Here is a 21208-nt window from a genome sequence, read left to right on the forward strand (position 1 = left end):
CAAACGTTTAAAACCAGTGCATCAGTAAAAGCAGAACACTATTAAAAAAGGCATCTTAAAATTCAACTGGGTATCATGTCTCCCCTTTTTTCCAAACTAAACAATCCCAGTTGATGTAGCCTTCCCTCATAGAGATGCTCCAGCCTCTTAATCATTTTATTTGCCCTTTTCTGCACTTTTTACAGCTCTATAATATCCTTTTTTAGGTGTGGTGACCAGAACTGTACACAGCATCCTAAGTGTGGTTGCACCATCAATTTGTATAAAGGCAGTATGATACTGGCTGTTTTATTCTCAATTCCTTTTCTTAGAATGCCTAACATGGAGTTTGCCTTCTTTATGGTGGCGGCACACTGGGTGGACCTTTTCATTGATCTGTCCACCACAACCCCAAGATTTCTTTCTTGTTCAATCACCGCCAGCTCAGATGCCATCAAGTTATACTTGAAATTGGGTGGGTTTTTTGCCCCAACGTGCATCACCTTACACTTGCTTACATTGAACCGCATCTGCCATTTGGATGCCCACTCTCCCAGCTTGGAGAGATCCCTTTGGAGCACCTCAAAATCCCTTTGTGTTTTAACAACCCTAAATAATTTGGTGTCTTTAGCAATCCTGGCTACAGTGATGTTAGATGATATAGACACTTCTCTTTTTTAATCAATGTTATATTGTTTATACTACTATTGTGTTTCCTTCTATGTTATAATTCTACTATATATAAATATATATATATATTCCTACATTCCTCCTTAGATTATTTCTAGAAAACAATGGGCAACTGCTTTATTTATTTTATTTATTTTTATTTATTATTGCATTTATATCCCGCCTTTTTTCCTGCAAGGAACCCAAGGCAGCATACATAATCCTCCTTCTCTCCATTTTATCCTCACAACAACAACCCTGTGAGGTGGGTTGGGCTGAGAGTCTGTGACTGGCCCAGAGTCACCCAGTGAATTTCCATGGCCGAGTGGGGACTAGAACCCGGATCTCCCGACTCCCAGTCCAACACTTTAGCCACTACACCACACTGGTTGAAAACGGTTAGAGCACTCTTCCGTGAATTCTTAGCTCTCTGGATCTTATCAGGATGAAATTCTTTCTCACCTGCTTCTCTTCCTGCTCCTTGACCTCTGCCCGGCTCAGGAGGAAGCCTTCTGCCAGGGCCACCGCCTGGGAACTGGTCTCTGCTCCACATTCTCTGACCCAGCTCTCCATCTCTGGGGGCAGGACAGCCAGGAACTTCTCCAGGACCACCAGATCCAGCATCTGAGCTTTCGTGTTCCTTTCTGGCTTCAGCCACTGGCGGCAAAGGTGGTGGAGTCGGCTGCAAACCTCTCGGGGTCCCTCAGCCTCCAGGTAGGAGAAACCCCTGAAATGCCGGCACTCTGCTGCTGTATTTCCATTGTCCAGACCCAGGGTCTTCTCCTCTGTTCTTTCCCAGACGCACCTCCCCATCTCATCAACCACATGGCCACTTTCTCCTCCATGGACAGATGCGTTTCTCTCTTCCATCTTTGCTCTGTGCTCCAACTCAGCCTCCAATTTCTTTCTGAAGGCAAAGACAGCATACATTAAGTGGGGGGAAACCATATCTAGCAGAGAACGCAAGACCTCCTGTATCATAGAATCATAGAATAGCAGAGTTGGAAGGGGCCTACAAGGCCATCGAGTCCAACCCCCTGCTCAATGCAGGAATCCACCCTAAAGCATCCCTGACAGAAGGTTGTCCAGCTGCCTCTTGAAGGCCTCTCGTGTGGGAGGGCCCACACTATAATGGTATACTCACCATTAATGAGAAGGTTTTGAACGATGGCTTTTGGACGTATGACGGATTTTGGATTTCGTAGGTGCCCACCCTACCACTCTGTCTAATGTGTATTGTCGTTCTGAGGAAGGCTGTATGGGCAGATCCCTCCACAGCAGCTACAGACAGCAGGATCCAAATGCTTGAAGGCCAAATTACAAACCTTTATTATCACTGAAGTTCATGTAGTGATGGCCACTAGTTTGAGTGGCTTTAAAAGAGGACTGGGCAAATTCAGGGAGGAGAAGGCTACCCATGGCTTTGGATACATAGTATCAGAGGCAGTGTCTCTCTCTATGCCAGTTGCTGGGGAACATGGGTAGCAGGGTGCTGTAGCACCACGTCCTACTTGTGGGTTTCCTATGTGCAACCGGTTGGCCATTGTGGGAAGAGAACGCTGGACTAGATGGACCATTGGTCTGACCCAGCAGGGCTCTTCTTACATTTCTATCCTCACCTCAAGTTAGACCAGGAGCCCGTCTACACTTGTCTAGATGAAACGTAACAAGTTGGCAGAGATGACGTCAGCAGTCACGTGATGCTGTTGTTGTTACGTTTCTTCTGACTTTTAAAACCGTTCCACTTTCTGTTAAAATCGTTTTAAAACTAACAATGTGCCCCAACCTTTCGTTGTATTCAAAGCCGTCTTTCAAAGTCATGTCTCGTGACCATGGTCTTTGCTTCCTGATTAGGACGTGAGGGCTTTTCTAGGGGAGGGAGAGCTGGCACAACGCGACAAGGGGGAGGGGGAGAGGGAGGGAGGGTGGTGAAAGAGGGGACAGAGGCTTAATTTTTTAAAAAAACCGCTTCTCTTTCGGGGCGCACGTGGCCCCTTTAAGACGCTGCAGGGCTTCCCTCGTCCCTACGCGTCGCCCCGCCTCCCTGCCAGCTTATCCCGGCAGGTCTAGCTCAGAGTCACCAGAAGAAGGAGGTTTACTTCAGAGCTAATGAAGAACGTTCTAAAGAAGAGTGTGCCCGGGTAAAACGATAGAAGAAAAGGTATTTCGATTGACTGGGCTCAAGTTGCATTTTGTAACGTAGCAAGGGAGGACGCAACAATGCACTTAAACAACGGTGTAATGACTAGTGTAGATCCTGCCCAGCAGATTAAAACACCACCTCAACGGATCTTGGTGGGTCTCCTCACGCAACACTGTCCCTCTTGGCCTGAGGGGCCTTGGCTCAGTGATACAGCAACTGCTTTGAATGCAGAACGTCCCATGTTTGATACTTGGAATCTCCAGATAGGGCTAGGTAAGAATCCTGCCAGAAGCCCAGTAGAGCTGCAGCTACCTGTCGCTGTCAACAAGATTGGGCTAGATCAGTGGTTCCTAAACTTTTTCAGGTCACCGCCCCCTTGGTTCCACAAACTCATGCCCAGTGCCCCCCTACCCTACCCTATAAAAAATCATTATTCAGAATAGCGGTTTTCAACAACCCACTAAGGAAGATAATAACAATAAAATTCAAAACAGTAACAATTAATTGAATATTTATTTAAAATCTGAAGTACCAACGCAGGCTTGCCGAGGGAGGGAGGGTGGGAGGGAAAAGAGAGCGAACGCCTCTGTTTTGCAGCCAGCATGGCGGGGCACACCAAGCAGGATATGTCTCTTCATTAGCGTTTTGGTGCTATTGAAACATTTCAATTCACCGTTAAAAGGACTCTTCTCAAACGGTATTAATACATGTGTGGATTCTTCCCCTGTATGGCTTGGGACCAACCTACCTTCTCCCATAAAAATATCCCTGGATTTTAAGACCTTCTGGAGAGGCGCTTCTCGGAAAAGACCACCTCAAACGCCCCCTGCCGCCCCTTTGCCTCTTAATGCCCCCCTATGCAATCCTACCACCCACTTTGGGAACCACTGGACTAGATGGACCATAAGGACATAAGAAGATGCTGGATTAGACCCAGGGTCCATCTAGTCCAGCACACTATTCACACATTGGCCAACTAGCTGTCGGCCGGGGACCAACAAAGCAGGACATGGTGCAACAGCACCCTCCCATCCATGTTCCCCAGCAACTGGTGCACACAGGCTTACTGCCTCTGATACTGAAGCAGTAAGTATCTGATACATAGCCATCAGGACTAGTACCTATTGATAATAGTCTCCTCCTCCAGGAATTAATACAAAAAACCTTTTCTTCTTTTCTTCGCAAATACAAAGCGATTTGAAACCCATCCTCAGGGCAGCCCAGATCAGTTAAGAAAATAAGAAGAGCCCTGTTGGATCAGACCGAAAGTCCAACTAGCCCAGCACTCTGTTCACACTCTGTTCACACAGTGGCCAGCTAGCTGTCGAACAGGGACCAACAAAGCAGGACATGGTGCCACAGCACCCTCCCACCCATGTTCCCCAGCAACTGGTGCACACAGGCTTACTGCCTAAAATACTGAAGGTAGAACACAATTTATTTATTTATTTATTATTGCATTTATATCCCACCTTTTTTCCTGCAAGGAACCCAAGGCGGCGCATGTAATCCTCCTCCTCCTCTCCATTTTATCCTCACAACAACAACCTTGTGAGGTAGGTTGGGCTGAGAGTCTGTGCCTGGCCCAAAGTCACCCAGGGGGTTTCCATGGGCGAGGGGGGACTAGAACTCGGATCTCCCGACTCCCAGTCTGACACACTAGCCACTACACCACATTGATTGGTGAGGTTGCCTGGTGAGGTTGTGGGCTCTCCCACGCTAGAGGCCTTCAAGAGGCAGCTGGACAACCACCTGTCAGGGATGCTTTAGGGTGGATTCCTGCATTGAGCAGGGGGTTGAGGTTCTTCACTTGGTGCCAGTGATGAACACCAAGTTACAGGAAGCCAGATTCCGGCTGGAGATCAGGAAAAACTTCCTGACTGTTAGAGCAGTACGACAATGGAATCAGTGACCTAGGGAGGTGGTGGGCTCTCCCACACTAGAGGCCTTCAAGAGGCAGCTGGACAACCATCTGTCAGGGATGCTTTAGGGTGGATTCCTGCATTGAGCAGGGGGTTGGACTCGATGGCCTTGTAGGCCACTTCCAACTCTATGATTCTATGATAGCCTTTTCCTCCTTTATGAATCGATCCAACCCCCTTTTAAATCCATCCAAATTGGCAGCCATCACTACATCTTGTGGGAGTGAGTTCCATAGTTTAACTCCTGCCCTGTGTGCTGTGTGCCTGGGTCCCTGTGGAATCTGATGGTCTCAGTGGGGCTGTGCGGCGGTCAGGATTCTCCAGGCGCTGGCCATGGTGCTGAACCCCTTGGGGCGATTGGGTTCAGCACCTAGGTAGCTGCAGACTGAAACCCGGAGTAGATTCACAGCCCCAGTGACATCGCAGCCACCAGCCTCCCCTGTCACCGCGCCGTTAGGATTAGGGTGTGCAGAGTTCCTAAAAAGGGGGTGTCGCGAAGGTCACCCACCCACCCCAGATGGGTCAGCAGCTCAGGCTATGGGGTGATGGGGGAAGCGCGATCTCTCCCTCTCGCTGCCTCTTTGTCCCCAGTCTATGCCTGAGCATCTGTGTCTGGGGGTGGGGGGCACCCAACGCCCGCCCACCCCCACCCCTGCGTCTCCCCCCTGGCTGCCCCGCCACGCGCGCCCTTGGCACTCACCCGCCCAGCGCAGGGAGCCGCGCCGCGCGTGGGAAAATCCCAGCCTCCTTTCCCACGGGAGGGGGCGGGGCCGGACGTGAGCAGCCCGAGCCGTGTCCCTCCCCACCCACCCCACACACAGCCCCCCCCCCCGTTTCAGGGGCCGCTCTAGGAATCCAGCACCGCTCACTTTAACCCTGAGATGGAGCCAGGCTGGTGGCTCCGATTTTGGTGGGGCCGTGAATTAGGTTGACCCTATGGAAAGGAGGGCAGGGCTCCTGCTTCTAAATAACAGTTATTTAGAAAGGGGGAATTTTAGCAGGTGTCATTTCTATGCATGCAGCACCTGGTGAAATTCCCTCTTCGTCACCACAGTTAAAGCTACAGGAGTATAGCCCTCTTGACCACATACAAAATATAGGGTGACCCTATGGAAAGGAAGACAGGGCTCCTGCATCTTTAACAGTTGCATTGAAAAGGGAATTTCAGCAGGTGTCATTCAACCACCCTAGGTAACTGGTTCCATTGTCGTACTGCTCTAACAGTCAGGAAGTTTTTCCTGATGTCCAGCTGGAATCTGGCTTCCTTTAACTTGAGCCTGTTATTCCGTGTCCTGCACTCTGGGAGGATCGAGAAGAGATCCTGGCCCTCCTCTGTGTGACAACCTTTCAAGTATTTGAAGAGTGCTATCATGACTCCCCTCGATCTTCTCTTCTCCAGGCTAAACATGCCCAGTTCTTTCAGTTTCTCTTCATAGGGCTTTGTTTCCAGACCCCTGATCATCCTGGTTGCCCTCCTCTGAACATGCTATAGTTTGTCTGCATCCTTCTTGAATTGTGGAACCCAGGACTGGATGCAATACTGTAGATGAGGCCTAACCAGGGCCGAATAGAGAGGAACCAGGACCTCACGTGGTTTGGAAGCTATACTTCTATTAATGCAGCCCAAAATACCATTTGCCTTTCTTGCAGCCATATCGCACTGTTGGGTCAAATTCAGCTTGTGATCTACAACAATGCCAAGATCCTTCTCGTTTGTAGTATTGCTGAGCCAAGTATCCCCCAACTTGTAATTGTGCCTTTGGTTTCTTTTTCCTAGGTGTAGAACTTAACCCTCTTAAATTTCATTCTGTTGTTTTCAGCCCAGCACTCCAGCCTATCAAGATCACTCTGACTTCCTTGGCGTGTTCTCTCTGGTGTTGTCCGAGGGTCAGTGGGCCTCCAGAATGTGTCCCCCTCTAAGAGATTTGGGTTGGAGCTCCTGCCAAAAGGTAGATGGTCCAGGAGACCAACATGTTTAATAGTGAGGACCTGGTTGGTACTGGTTCTTCAGCTGTGATTGAAAATGATGAAAAGCCAGCACACTGCATGTACAAAACTTGGGAGGAGGGTTGATACATTTTACACATACAAAAATGTGTAAATTTGTGTCATGGCTATCATGACACGAAAGGGGAATGTGATCACATGGCAACAATAGTTGTTCCTGGCTGAAAACAATAAGGTTGATCACCCTACTGTCAAAGCCATCAAAAGAATGGGTGCTCCATCAAGAGGAGATGACCCCCAACTTCACAAAATTGGGAACCCTTTTCAAAGTAGACAAGCCTTGCTGGATCAGACCAAGGGTCCATCGAATCCAGAACTCTGTGTGCACAGTGGCCAACCTGCTGTTGTCCAGGGACCAACAAAGCAGGACACAGTGCAACAGCACCCTCCCGCCCATGTTCCCCAGCAACTGGAGTATATAGGGTTACTGCCTCTGATAATGGTGGAAGCACATAGCCATCAGGGCTAGTAGCCATCCAAACTGGTAGCCGTCACTACATCTTGTGGTAGTGAATTCCATAGTGCTGGGTGAAGAAGTCCTTCCTTTTATTTGTCCTGAGGAAGAGATGGTAACAGAGGCCGTAGCTAGACCTAAAGTTTATCCCAGAATCATCCCGGGTTCATCCCTGCCTGAGCGCTGGATGCCCTGTGTGGCACTTAGATGAACAATCCTGGGATAAACCTTAGGTCTAGTTGCGGCCTGAGAGGACGGTGCTGGAGTAGGGTGGCCATACATTCTGGAAAACCGGGAATGTGCCAGTTTCCAGGAGATTCTGAAATGTCCCAACTGGATGGGCAAGAAACCCGGACTCTTGATCCAGCCGGACGGAGAAATTCTGACCTCCAAAATGGTGCCTTGAGCCTGCTTAGAGGAGTGGCAGCAGCAGAGAAAAAGACGCATCAATCCGGTGCTTTTTCCAGAGCATCACCGCTCCTCCACAGGCTCATCTGAGTCACTCAGCGAGACTCACCTTACTGCACCTGCGGCTGCGTAGAGGAAGGACAACAGCAAGGAACGGCGCACGTGCTCTCCTCAGGCTCCCTGAGTCCCAGGCAATGCAAAGGAGTTTGGTGAGCTTGGCTGGTTGTGGTCAGACCTTTAGGGTATTTATTTATTTATTTATTTATTTATTTATTACATTTTTATACCGCCCAATAGCCGAAGCTCTCTGGCCGGCTCTCTGGGTAAGCACGAGGCGGAGCTGCTGGGTTATTTGTGGGGGAGGAAAGAATTTTGTGGGGGACAGGAGGGAGTGAGTGAGTGGGGGACAAGGGGGTGAAGGAGAGGAAAGGAGAGAGGGGAGAAAGGAAAGGAAAGTCACTCCCCCTCAAAAATCACCCTTTAACAATCCACCACCTTGGATTTGCGTTGCGAGCCTCAAATCTGTTACTTGGAAGTAAGTTGCAGTGAATTTAAGATGTTGAAGTTTTAATTGAAAAATTGGGCTTTCCCTAGACCTTTACACATTGCTCGTTTGTTTTTTTTTAAAGTCCTAGCCCCCCCCCCCAAAAAAAATTGTCCCGATTTTGTAGATTCAGAATATGGCAACACTATGCTGGAGGCCGTGAGTCAGAGGAGGCAGGTCATTTAACTTCGCTGGCCAATGAAGAGGAAAGAGGACAAAAAGGAAATCAGGATGGGTAGGAGGAGAATGTAGGACAGGTACTTGAAACAAGCAAAAACCAATGGATTCAAAATGTCCAGAAATTTACATAATATAGCTTTTAGGATTCATTTCGGGGGTGGGCGGGAAAAGGCCAGAGTGAAATATGTGGAACTGCGTCTTTTATAAATATTTTATTCATAAAATATGAATAAAATATGGAATCAGTTACCTAGAGAGGTTGTGGGCTCTCCCACACTAGAGGCCTTCAAGAGGCAGCTGGACAACCATCCGTCAGGGATGCCTTAGAGTGGATTCCTGCATTGAGCAGGGGGTTGGACTCGATGGCCTTGTAGGCCCCTTTCCACTCTGCTATTCTATGATTCTATGATTCTATTCAAAAATATAAAAGAAAATACTCTTTGTGTATGTATGTGTATGTATGTATATAATCTATGGGGGAGGTTGGGGGGGCTGGGAATTTCTTTATTTCAAATTTGCCCTGCTCCCCTCACTCTCCAAATTCACATCTCTAGCTTGAATGATGAAAATACTAATGTAAGAATCAGAGGTCATCTTTAGTTTTAGTCGTTAGATGCGTCTTTGTATTCAGATGAGGCCTCAGTATAATTATGTAGCACTTGGGAAGAAAGATGCAGCCCAGCAGCCCAGCACTGGAGGCCAAGATGGAGAAGACCTGCACGGCCACCATGTATTTCCCCTTGGTGCTCAGGTAGGTGGGCACAAAGGACACCCAAACGCTGCAGAAGACCAGCATGCTGAAGGTGATCAGCTTGGCTTCATTGAAGGACCCAGGCAACTTCCTAGCTAGGAAAGCCACCATGAAGCAGATGACAGCCAGGAAGCCCATGTAGCCAAGGGCAGCATAGAACATGGTAGCAGACCCTTCATGACATTGCAAGATGATTTCTCTGGACTGTGAGTGCATGTCAGAGTCAGGGAATGGGGGAGAGACTCCCAGCCAAATGGTACAGATGACAACTTGAACAGTAGAACAGGAAATGACAATTGAGTTGGCCAATGTCTTCCCAAGCCATCTCCTTGCCTTGTTCCCTGGCTTTGTAGCCAGGAAGGCCAGCACCACAGTGATTGTTTTTGCCAAAACAGAAGAAACAGCAACTGAGAAGATGATGCTGAAGGCTGTTTGTCTGAGAAGGCAGGTGGCTTTCCTGGGGTGGCCAATGAAGAGGAAGGAGGACAAGAATGAAAGCAGGAGGGAGATGAGGAGAACGTAGGAGAGGTCCCGGTTGTTGGCTTTGACTATGGGAGTTTCTAGATGTTTAATGAAGGTTCCTAATATGAAGCCTGCAGCTAATGACAAGAATAGGGCAAAGGAAGCCAGAGTAATCCCCAAATATCCTCCAAAGGAGAGGAAGGTTATAACTTTGGGGATACATTGATTTCGGTCCTTGTTTGGATGCTGATCTTCCGGACATCTGGTGCAATGATCTGCATCTGTGGAGAATAAGGAGAAGAGTGATTCAGATAACATCAATATCTATTTTGCGTATCTATTAGGCTATTGGCTACTAGATTCCTTAAAATATGTTTTGAGGTGGAGCCTTATTCCAGAATTGCTATATTTATTTATTTATATTTATTTATTTATTAAATTTTTATACCGCCCAATAGCCGAAGCTCTCTGGGCAGTTTACAAAAATTAAAACCATAATAAACCAACCAACAGTCTAAAAACACAAATACAAAATACAGTATAAAAAGCACATATCTGCTGTTCCTGAGACCCAGTATCACCCAAGGAAGATTAATCACAGGTTTTTAAATGAAACCCTCATGTAAGATGTCACAATGCACCTTGTCCAGGAAATTGTCCTCCTTAGAATCATAGAATCATAGAATAGCAGAGTTGGAAGGGACCTACAAGGCCATCGAGTCCAACCCCCTGCTCAATGCAGAAATCCACCCTAAAGCATCCCTGACAGATGCTTGTCCAGCTGCCTCTTGAAGGCCTCTAGTGTGGGAGAGCCCACAACCTCCCTAGGTAACTGATTCCACCATCGCACTGCTCTAACAGTCAGGAAGTTTTTCCTGATGTCCAGCTGGAATCTGGCTTCCTTTAACTTGAGCCCGTTATTCCGTGTCCTGCATTCTGGGAGGATCGAGAAGAGATCCTGGCCCTCCTCTGTGTGACAACCTTTTAGGTATTTGAAGAGTGCTATCATGTCTCCCCTCCATCTTCTCTTCTCCAGGCTAAACATGCCCAATTCTTTCAGTCTCTCTTCATAGGGCTTTGTTTCCAGACCCCTGATCATCCTGGTTGCCCTCCTCTGAACATGCTCCAGCTGGTCTGCTTCCTTCTTGAATTGTGGAGCCCAGAACTGGACGCAATACTCTAGATGAGGCCTAACCAGGGCCGAATAGAGAGGAACCAGTACCTCACGTGATTTGGAAGCTATACTTCTATTAATGCAGCTCAAAATAGCATTTGCCTTTCTTGCAGCCATATCGCACTGTTGGCTCATATTCAGCTTATTTTACCCTTGTTTAAGCTTGGGTATTCAAAGTGCACCTTTGCCCTGTTCCCCAAGGTGGCTACTAGGAGGAGGGCTTTCTCCGCTGTGGCACCCCGGTTGTGGAACGAGCTCCCCAGAGAGGTCCGCCTGGCGCCTACACTGTACTCCTTTCGTCGCCAGCTGAAGACCTTTTTATTCACTCAGTATTTTAACACTTAATTTTAACTTAAATTTAAATGTTACTGTTTTAACTCTGTGTTTTAAATTAATCTTATATCAATTTTGCTGCGTGGTTTTATCCTGGTTGTGCTTTTTATACTGTGTTTTGTATTTGTGCTTTTAACCTGTTGGTTGTTTTATGATGGTTTTAATTTTTGTGAACCGCCCAGAGAGCTTCGGCTATTGGGCGGTATAGAAATGTAATAAATAAATAAATAAATATAAATAAGACTTCCTTTTCTTCTGGAATCTCCTTACCTTCCTGGATGGAGATGGTCCCTTCTGCACACGGAGCACAGCCATAGCAGCAAATGGGCTTTCCTTCCGGAATCACCTTCACATATCCAGGGAGGCAGCTTCTGGTACACCTCGAATGAGGCAAGGTCTGCCCATAACGACAAGCAACATGGAAGGGAAATGTTTTAGTGGTATATTTGGAAGCTTTGGTGTATTTCTGGAAAAAAACATCCCCCAACTTGATGCCTTTGAGATGTGGCAAGCTGGTGTTTTCATTTCATAGCTTTTATGTCATAATTTAAGTTTTTCTTTTAATCTGGATTTCACTGTTAACTCTGTGGAGCACCATTCACCAAATACATACAGGCTGAAGGAACTTGTGGTGTATTTTGGTTGTCCCTCTGGCGAGAGGAGTATTTTATTATGTCTCTGTATGCGCATGGCTGACTGGCTAATAAGCAATATGTTGTTGCTGTTGTTGTTATTGTTATTTTCCATGGCCACAGAAATTAGGACCCAAAATAATGGGTAAAAGTTACAGCTGCCTAGATTTAATAATAGTAATAATAATAATAATAATTGTTACCCGCCTCTCCCTCTAGGAGCCTCGTGTGGCACAGAGTGGTAAAGCAGCAGTTTCTGCAGCTGAAACTCTCCCCACGGCCTGAGTTCGATCCCAGCGGAAGCTGGTTTCAGGCAGCCGGCTCAGGTCGACTCAGCCTTCCATCCTCCCGAGGTCGGTAAAATGAGTACTCAGTTAGCTGGGGGAAAGGTAATAATGGCCAGGGAAGGCAACGGCAAACCACCCCGCTATAAGGCCTGCCTAAAAACCGTCAGCGAAAGATGACCCTCCAAGAGTCAGTAAAGACTCAGTGCTTGCATGAGAGGTTCCTTTCCTTCTCCCTCTGGATTGAGGTGGGGTACAACACGAATGTGAACATCGTATAACTAATTAAAACATTTAAAACTAATACATTATTAAAAGCAGCACTTTATTGAAAGGCAAATTTAAAATTCAATTAAATTTAAGGAAAACTTTTATAAGAACATAAGAAGAGCCCTGATGTTGGATCAGACCAAGGGTCCATCTTGTCCAGCACTCTGTTCACACAGTGGCCAACCAGCCATCAGCCAGGGACCAACAAGCAGGACATGGTGCAACAGCACCCTCCCACCCATGTTCCACAGCAACTGGTGCACACAAGCTTATTGCCTCAGATACTGGAGATAGCACACAACCATCAGGGCTAGTAGCCATGGATAGCCTTCTCCTCCAGGAACTTATCCAACCCTCTTTTAAAGCAATCCAGATTGGTGGCCATCACCTATGTGTGAAGAAGTCCTTCCTTTTATTTGTCCTGGATCTCCCACCACTCAGTTTCATGGGATGACTCCAGGTTCTAGTATTTTGAGAGAGGGAGAAAAATGTCTCCCTATCCACATTCTCCATACCATGTATAATTTTGTACACCTCTGTCATGTCTCCCTTTAGCCTCCTCTTCTCAAGCTAAACAATCCCAGGTCGTCCTAAGGTTTATCCTGGGATGATCCAGGGTTCGCCCCTGCCTGAGCACTGGATCCCCTGTGTGTCACCTAGATGAATAGGTTTGACCCCTGGACGATCCTGGGATAAACCTGAGATCTAGCTACAGCCCCAGTTGATGTAACCTTCCTGCCGGTAAGATCTCTACCTGTGGAGGTTATGGGGTCTCCAACTCTGGAGGTGTTTAAGAAGAGGCTGGACAGCCACCTCTCATGGATGGTTTAATGGGTTTTCCTGCACATTTGCAGAGGGTTGGACTAGATGATGTTTGTGGTCCCTTCCAACTCCACAGTTCTATAATTCCATGGCATACGTAGATGCATACATATATAGTTTCCCTCACCTGGTTAAGCCACACAATGGCATCCTTGTCAATGTTGAACTTCTGGTCCGGGGATACCTGTCTCTCAAGACTCCCAATTTTCACTGACACCAACGAGTTTTTGGGTGGCACCACCCGGTTCATCAAAATATCTAAGTTGGCTGCCACTTTCCCACTGCCATCCCGGTACAATCCATCCATTGAAATATTGTAAACCCCAACATTTCTCAGAAAAGGGTGAAGCTAGGAAGGCAGACAAAAGCAGAAACACTGCTGGTTACTTCAGCCCTGTCCATTTTGAGAAGGGATTTCCCATTCATCAAGACTATAGCATGTGCCTTCTGAAATTGTAGTGGTTGTGGATCACACATGTGTGATTTTGCATACTTTTTTTTTTAACCTGAGGCACTTTGGAGGAAGGCTAGCATTCAAGTTTTTTTGATCAGCCTTCCCAAACCTGTTGCCCTCCATTTTCATTGGACTACAAGTTCCATAATCCCTGACTAACATGGCCATTGTTCATTTTTATTTATTTATTTATTTATTTAAGGATTTTTATGCCGCCATTCAGCCAAAAAAGGCTCTCATGGCGGCTTACAAAAGTATTTCTTGACAGTCCCTGCCCACAGGCTTACAATCTAAAAGACATGACACAAAAGGAAAGGGGATTGGGAGGGAGGAGGAGGAGGAGGAGGGGGGAAAGGAAAGCAAATTCAGGCACTACAATCTTAGTTGCAAAGTTCAGCAGTTACAGTTGACAGCAGGAGGGAGAGGGCTCTGAGCTGGAGCTGGACCCAGGCACGGTGGAGAGGTGCCTGGCTGCTGCTTCCTCCCTCACTGGTGGCCTCTGCAGTGACAGTTGGTAGCAGGAGGGAGGGGGCTCTCAGCTGGAGCTGGACCCAGGCATGATGGAGAGGTGCCTGGCTGCTGCTTCCTCCCTCACTGGTGGCCTCTGCAGTGACAGTTGGTAGCAGGAGGGAGGGGGCTCTCAGCTGGAGCTGGACCCAGGCATGGTGTAGAGGTACCTGGCTGCTGCTTCCTCCCTCACTGGTGGCCTCTGCAGTGACAGTTGGTAGCAGGAGGGAGGGGGCTCTCAGCTGGAGCTGGACCCAGGCACGGTGGAGAGGTGCCTGGCTGCTGCTTCCTCCCTCACTCATAGTAGCAGAGGCTTATGGGATTTGTTTAAACCCAGCTTGAGGGTATCATTCAGCTATTGGGTGGTACAAAAATGCAATAAATAAATAATTAAATCTTGATATGGGCTGGATTAGATAATTTAGGGATGAATGCATAGGGTGACCATATGGAAAGGAGGACAGGGCTCCAGTATCTTTAAAAGTTGTATTGAAAAGGGAATTTCAGCAGGTGTCATTTGTATGCATGCAGCATCTGATGAAATTCCCTCTTCACCACCACACGTAAATAACTTCTATAAACTTCCTGACTGTTAGAGCAGTACGACAATGGAACCAGTTACCTAGGGAGGTTGTGGGCTCTCCCACACTAGAGGCCTTCAAGAGGCAGCTGGACAACCATCTGTCAGGGATGCTTTAGGGTGGATTCCTGCATGGAACAGGAAGTTGGACTCGATGGCCTTGTAGGTCCCTTCCAACTCTGCTATTCTATGATTCTATAAAGCTGCAGGAGCCCTGCTAAGCATAACCAGATACAAAAAGAGGGCCGAATGTGCTTTTCTAGATGCACGTCCAAACTTCTGCACATTCTCAAGACGTGCATTTGCTTTAAAGGATGGCTGTGGCAAAAGAAGGGGGAATCAGAACAATCCAGACAGACACAAATGTATACACAACAGCTTCTTCAAGCAATGAAAATTTTATTGAACACAAAGAAAGAAAGCTCAAGTGAAATGCGGTAGAGCAATTGCAATTGAAAATGTGCATATACAGGTTTGCCTGCAGACCACTGTGACCTGTTTGCAATGGTGTGAGAGCCAGTGTGCTGTAGTGGCTAAAGCGTTGGAATGGGAGTAGGTTAGGGTGACCCTATGAAAAGGAGAACAGGGCTCCTGTATCTGTAACAGTTGTATTGAAAGGGAATATCAGCAGGTGTCATTTGGATATTTGGGGAACTTGGGGAAATTTCCTCTTCATCACAACAGTTAAAGCTGCAGGTGCCCTGCCATCTTTTAAATCTGGTCACTCTAGTATAGCTCCTGCAGCTTTAACTGCTGTGATTAAGAAGAAATTTAAACAGGTTCTCCATATATACAAATGATACTTGCTGAAATTCCCTTTTCTATGCAACTGTTAAAGATACAGGACCCCTGTCCTCCTTTTCATAGGGTCACCCTAGAGTTGGTAGATCCAGGTTCTAGTCTCCGCTTGGTCATGGAAACCCACTGGGTGACTTTGGGCCAGTCACAGACTCTCAGCCCAACCTACCTCACAGGGTTGTTGTTGTGAGGATAAAATGGAGAGGAGGAGGATTATGTATGCCACATTGGGTTCCTTGGAGGAAAAAAGGTGGGATATAAATGTAATAAAATAAATAAATAAATTTATTTCAGGTTATTTCAGGATTTCAGGTTGGCGATCCAAGCCCCCACCCCCACCTCGTGCAGTGGCTTCCCAGACCCCACAAGGGCAGGTTGTTTGTGGGCTATTTTAGAACTGGTGGTGTCTTGTCAACCATATTCAAAATGGCAGCAGCCACCTTGACAAGAACTGTAACAAAGACCCATTGCGTAATGTGTTTTAACTCTCCAGTGTATCATAGAATCATAGAATAGCAGAGTTCGAAGGGGCCTACAAGGCCATCAAGTCCAACCCCCTGCTCAATGCAGGAATCCACCCTAAAGCATCCCTGACAGATGGCTGTCCAGCTGCCTCTTGAAGGCCTCTAGTGTGTATTTTTGAACAAGTAGTAATTGATAAATAAAAAAACTCATACCTAAAAATTAATTCCTAACCCTAACTTAAAACTTAATCTTTAACCCTAACCCACCTACCCCAAATATTTCTGGGTTTTATCAATTAAATCAACAGTTAAATTGATGCTTTCTGGTGCAACCACAACATTTGGAGAAAAAATGCAAAAATTAGCCAGTAAGGCATTAAATTGATCAGTTTTTTAAGAGAGTCCTATGGTAGCGTGACCATATGAAAAGGAGGACAAGGCTCCTGTATCTTTAACAGTTGTACTGAAAAGGGAATTTCAGTAGGTGTCATTTGTATATATGTAGAACCTGGTGAAATACCTTCTTTATCACAACAGTTAAAGCTGCAGGTGCCTTGACCTCTTTTAAATCTGGTCACTCTAGTATACCTCTGGTATCCTGTCAACCAGTTCTGGATGGGGTTACACACCCCCTGGATGACTGTGTTCACTGCTTGGGGGTGCTTCTGGATCCGTCGCTCCAAATGACAGCCCAGATAGATGCGATGACCAGGAGTGCCTACTATCAGCTTCAGCTGATATGCCAGCTACACCCCTTCCTAGCATTGGGAGACCTAGAGATGATAGTTACATGCTGGTAACTTCGAGGCTCGACTTCTGCAATGCGTTCTACATAGGGCTACCTTTGTGCCTAGTCTGGAAACTTCAACTAGTTCAAAATAGGGCAGCCAGGTTGGTCACCGGTACACCTAGGGGTGACCACATTACACCAGTCTTAAAATCTCTTCACTGGCTGCCAATTAGTTTCCGGGTGAAGTATAAAGTGTTGGTTCTCACCTTTAAAGCCCTACATGGTTTGGGTCCAGGCTACCTGCGGGATCGCCTTCTTCCATACAATCCGCCCCGCACACGCAGGTCCTCTGGGAAGAATCTACTTCAGTCAGTCAAAGCTAGGCTCCAGCCAACAAAAACAAGGTTAACAACTATTACCCAGAGGACCTTTTCTTCTGCCGCTTCCAGTTTGTGGAATGGCTTGCTGGGAGAGATTCATCAACTTAACAGTCTTCCCGAATTTAAGAAAGCCATAAAGACTGATCTCTTCCGGCAGGCCTACACAGTTGAATTTTAAGATGCCTTTTTTAATGGTGTGCTGCTTTTAATGATGCACTGGTTTTAAACGTTTGAATTAGTTGTATGTATTTTATGGTGTTTTACCCTTTTCTATGCAACTGTTAAAGATACAAGAGCCCTGTCCTCCTTTTGATATGGTCACCGTACCTGTGGCACCTTGGATATGTTTTCTTTTTAAATTCTCTGAGCTCGCTGCCTAACTGGAAACTCATCATCTCATTAGCACCTCATTAATTTGTGGAAGCAGGGTGGACTTGTCCCCATTTCATTCCTGGCAAGTGAATTTGTGACATCCTTGCCGGGGCTATCTGCAAAGCGTGTGCAACGGGACCTGTGAAGGATGGACCAGTAGCTTTGCAACATAACCTGCCCAATTGTGACAGAGGACCTTGCTAGACCTACCTCCGAATCTGGTGGTGAGGAGGGGCCAGGCCGCGCTAGAAGTAGCACAGCCTGTAGGCCCCATCGACACCTAAGTGGCGACGGGGCTGAGTGAAGCCCTGTCGCGTCCGCCATTTTCTTTTCACTTAAAGCAGCCGCGTGCGCAGGAGTGCACCAATGGCCAAGGTAAGGGACTTTTTTTTTAAAAAAAAAATAGGGACCCCTGCCCCCCTGCCCCTGATTCCCACCCATGACCTCCCCTGGTCTCCAATCCCCCCCGTCCCCTTGTGCATGTCTCGCCACCCCCCCTGTCCCCACCTGCTGTGTCCTGCTTCCGCTGATGTCCCCAGCCACTCTGTCCCACTGCCATCGCTGCCGCCACTGCCCACAGCTGTGGGGACAGTGGCGGCGGCAGCAGCGGGACAGAGTGGCTGGGGACATTGGCAGTGGCGGCGGCAGCAGGACAAAGCAGGTGGAGTCATGTGTATGTGTGTGATGAGACATGCACGTGGGGACAGGGAGGGATAGGAGGCCAGGGGAGGTCATGGGTGGGAATCGGGGGAAGGGGGGGCAGGAGCACTGTGGCCCGTCCGCCGCTTTTCCCGGCTACTCGCACGTAAGTGTGGTAGCCGGGGAAAGCGGCGGAACGGTCCACACGCCCACAGTCCCACCCTCAGCCCAACCTGAGGCCGGGACCACGGGAAGAACCATGCTACAAGCGGTTCCGGTTAGCGCGGTGCCAGGGCAGCTTGAGCCCTGGCTGAGGCCGGGATCCCCTGTGCATCATTTGGACGCACAGGGACGAGCACGGGCCTCGCACCACGCTAACCCCTGGTCTAGCAAGGCCCTGAGAAGAGGAGTAGCTTAATTGGATGCAGCCACATCCCATGACCCTAGGGTTGGGCCAGGAATCTGCAACATAATAATAAGAATAATACATTTATTTCTTACCCACCTCTCCATTTTGATCGAGGCGGGTAACAGCAGTAAGTACAAAATACATAAAATACTGATTAAAAACATAGTATACATTGTTAAAACATCCTTAAAAACATCCTAAAAGCATACTAAAAGCATTCCACCAGACAACTCTGATTGAGGTCTTCGCAGGCTTAATCTACACCAAGCAGGATATTGCACTATGAAAGCGGTATATAAAAGACAGAAGCCGCATCAAGCCGGATATAGCGGTATGAAAGCGGTATGTGTCAATGGGCCCCAACAGTTGTCAGTGCACTTTAATACCTCTATAAAGCAGTAGTGTGGCTCCTGCCTTTTATATACCGCTTTCATAGTGCAATATCCTGCTTGGTGTAGATTATTGCTCAGATTCTGATTCCATAAATACTGATTCAACAATTGAGCCATTCCGCAATTTTCCACAGAGAGATCTGTGATGGAAAAGGGAATACCTGCCATGGCTGAAGCCTTGGAAGTTCCAGCCGGTCTCTGCCCACCAACACCCTCTGCTTGGTCCCAGACGATAACGCTGCATGTAAGGCACGTGCCACAATCAGAACACTGTTGTAAACATTGTAGTTGTCTCGAGAAAGACTTCGTTGGAGCACGTCCATGGGAAATCTCTCCTTCTCTTCACACCTTTCCCGTCCTTTCATGGACAATGCGTGCTTTGAATAGGAACAGGGAAATACTTTGTTCCAGAAAGGAAGAATAATTTTCACATCAAAGTTGTCATGTTTTGGCCTGTTCTTTGTCTGGATCAAGAAGGATAAGAAGTATTGGCTGTGCTGGAAATATAGCCTCCTGTCGGAAAACATCGAGGTGATGTCCCACAAAGCTGTTGTGATCCAGACTTTCCCTTCAGTGGGATTTACCAGCCTTTCAAGTATTTGTTTTAGAGACAATACCCCATTGTAGAAAGTGCGAGGCTCTGCGTAGTAAACAAACGCCTTGACCTGTCTCCACGTAAGAACAAAACCGATGATAGCTTCAATTTTAGATTTAGTCAGTTTGGGGATTCTGGCTGAGATAGCGACACAGACGCCGTGCCTGGTGAGCATTGGTGTCAGCGTCCGCATGAACCTTTCTCCGTTGTCATTGTCTGGAGCAAAGAGACCGATCCACGTCCACTTGAAATGCAGGAGCAGTTTGACCATCCCCAGGTAATGTTCGTCGTCTTTTGGCACAACCCGATAAAAAAATGGGAACTGTTTTTTGCCCTTAAGTTCACGGGAGACAAAATCATAACTAACCTAGTGAGGAACAAAAGAGATGGGTGGTGGTGGTGGGGGGTTTCAGGGAAAAGCTTGGAAATCAGCAAACTTGAAGTGATACACCTCTAACAAAATGCTTCTCAAATGGATGGAAAAATGGCCCATATATACTGGAAAGTAGAGCTGTGCACCGTTTCGGATCGGAACCCCGAATCTGAAACGAATAGGGGTGTTTTGGACCATTCCGAAATGGATCCGAAATGGTTCAGCTGAGGTCCGAAATGATCCGAAGCGGTTTGGATCAATCCGAAACGTTTCGGAAGTATTCGGAGCTTTGGACACCATTTTAGCTCAAACCGTGTTTTGTTTTGCCATAGGATTACATTGACCTAAAGAAATGCCTATAACTTTTTTATTTTTAATGATAGAACAATGAAACTTGGTGAGCTTACAGATACCATAGAGAAGCTTATGCGTGTCTAATTTTAGATAGATCTGTACATTGGTTTTCTTGCAATGAATTTTTAAAAATGTGAGTTCCAGTCATTTCAAAGTGTTATAACTTCCTCATTTTTCAAGAAACACACATATAACTTTGCATCATGACAGAACCTAAGCAGGGCTTGATGCATGGCAATTTTGAAGCACATCTGCACATCCACTGATTTTTAGGATTATTTTAAAGATTTTACCTTCAAACCATCCCCCATTTACAAAAATGCATTTATCTCTGTCACTTTTAAAGGTAAAGACATGTGACTTGGCAACTTGATAGATGCAAAATATATCCTTAGGCATGGCAATTTTGAAGCACATAGATCAATCCTCTGATTTTTAGTATTTTTTTTAGGTTTTTAGGCAATTTCAGAAATCTCCATGTGTATTGGCAGCCGTGATTCTTACCTAAATTGGCAGGAGGAAGTACAGGCTGTCCTTAGTATTGCCTGTGTTCCTCCTGGCAATTTAGGTAAGAACTTGTCAATCACGGCTGCCAATACACACTGACCTTTCTGAACTTGCCTAAAAACCTTAAAAATCAATAAAAATCAGCGGATGGACCTATGTGCTTCAAAACTGCCGTGCATCAAGCCCTCCTTAGGTTCTATCATGATGCAAAGTTATATGTGTGTTTCGTGAAAAATGATGAAGTTATAGCACTTTGAAATGACTGGAACTCATATTTTTAAAAATTAATTGCAAGAAAACCGATGTACAGATCTGTCTAAAACTGGACATGCATAAGCATCTCCAAAGTATCTGTAAGTTCACCAAATTTCATTGTTCTATCATTAAAAATAAAAAAAAAGTTATAGGTGATTTTTCAGACAATGCATGTCAATGGAAAAAAAATGGTGTCCAAATAGCGTTTCAGAGGTCCAAATTTTTCTTTGGATTTGGATTCAAAATGAAACGGGGGTGGATGGGTCCTGAAATGACCTGAAATGAAATGGGCCTGTTTCGGATGGTCTGAAACGTGCTCCGAAACTAAATGAAGGGTCCGTGCACAGCCCTACTGGAAAGATACC

The 21208-nt window shown here is 46.7% G+C and overlaps 2 protein-coding genes across 2 annotated transcripts in view; one reads left to right on the forward strand and one right to left on the reverse strand.

Moving 5' to 3' along the window:
* Positions 1-1867, reverse strand: part of LOC134396484 (zinc finger protein 420-like) — a 28355-nt gene extending 26488 nt beyond the window's left edge. The window contains exons 1-2 of the mRNA XM_063123007.1: positions 1793-1867; positions 1111-1555 (exon numbers count right to left, since the gene is read on the reverse strand). Coding sequence (XP_062979077.1) covers positions 1111-1518 — 408 coding nt within the window. The 5' untranslated portion in view covers positions 1519-1555; positions 1793-1867. The remainder of the gene's footprint in view (positions 1-1110; positions 1556-1792) is intronic.
* The window catches only part of LOC134396274 (zinc finger protein 420-like), a 647156-nt gene that overhangs the window by 462804 nt on the left and 163144 nt on the right, over positions 1-21208 (forward strand). The window lies entirely within an intron of this gene.

This window comes from Elgaria multicarinata, chromosome 3 (genome assembly GCF_023053635.1).
Source record: "Elgaria multicarinata webbii isolate HBS135686 ecotype San Diego chromosome 3, rElgMul1.1.pri, whole genome shotgun sequence".
In the NCBI taxonomy this organism is placed as follows: domain Eukaryota; kingdom Metazoa; phylum Chordata; class Lepidosauria; order Squamata; family Anguidae; genus Elgaria; species Elgaria multicarinata.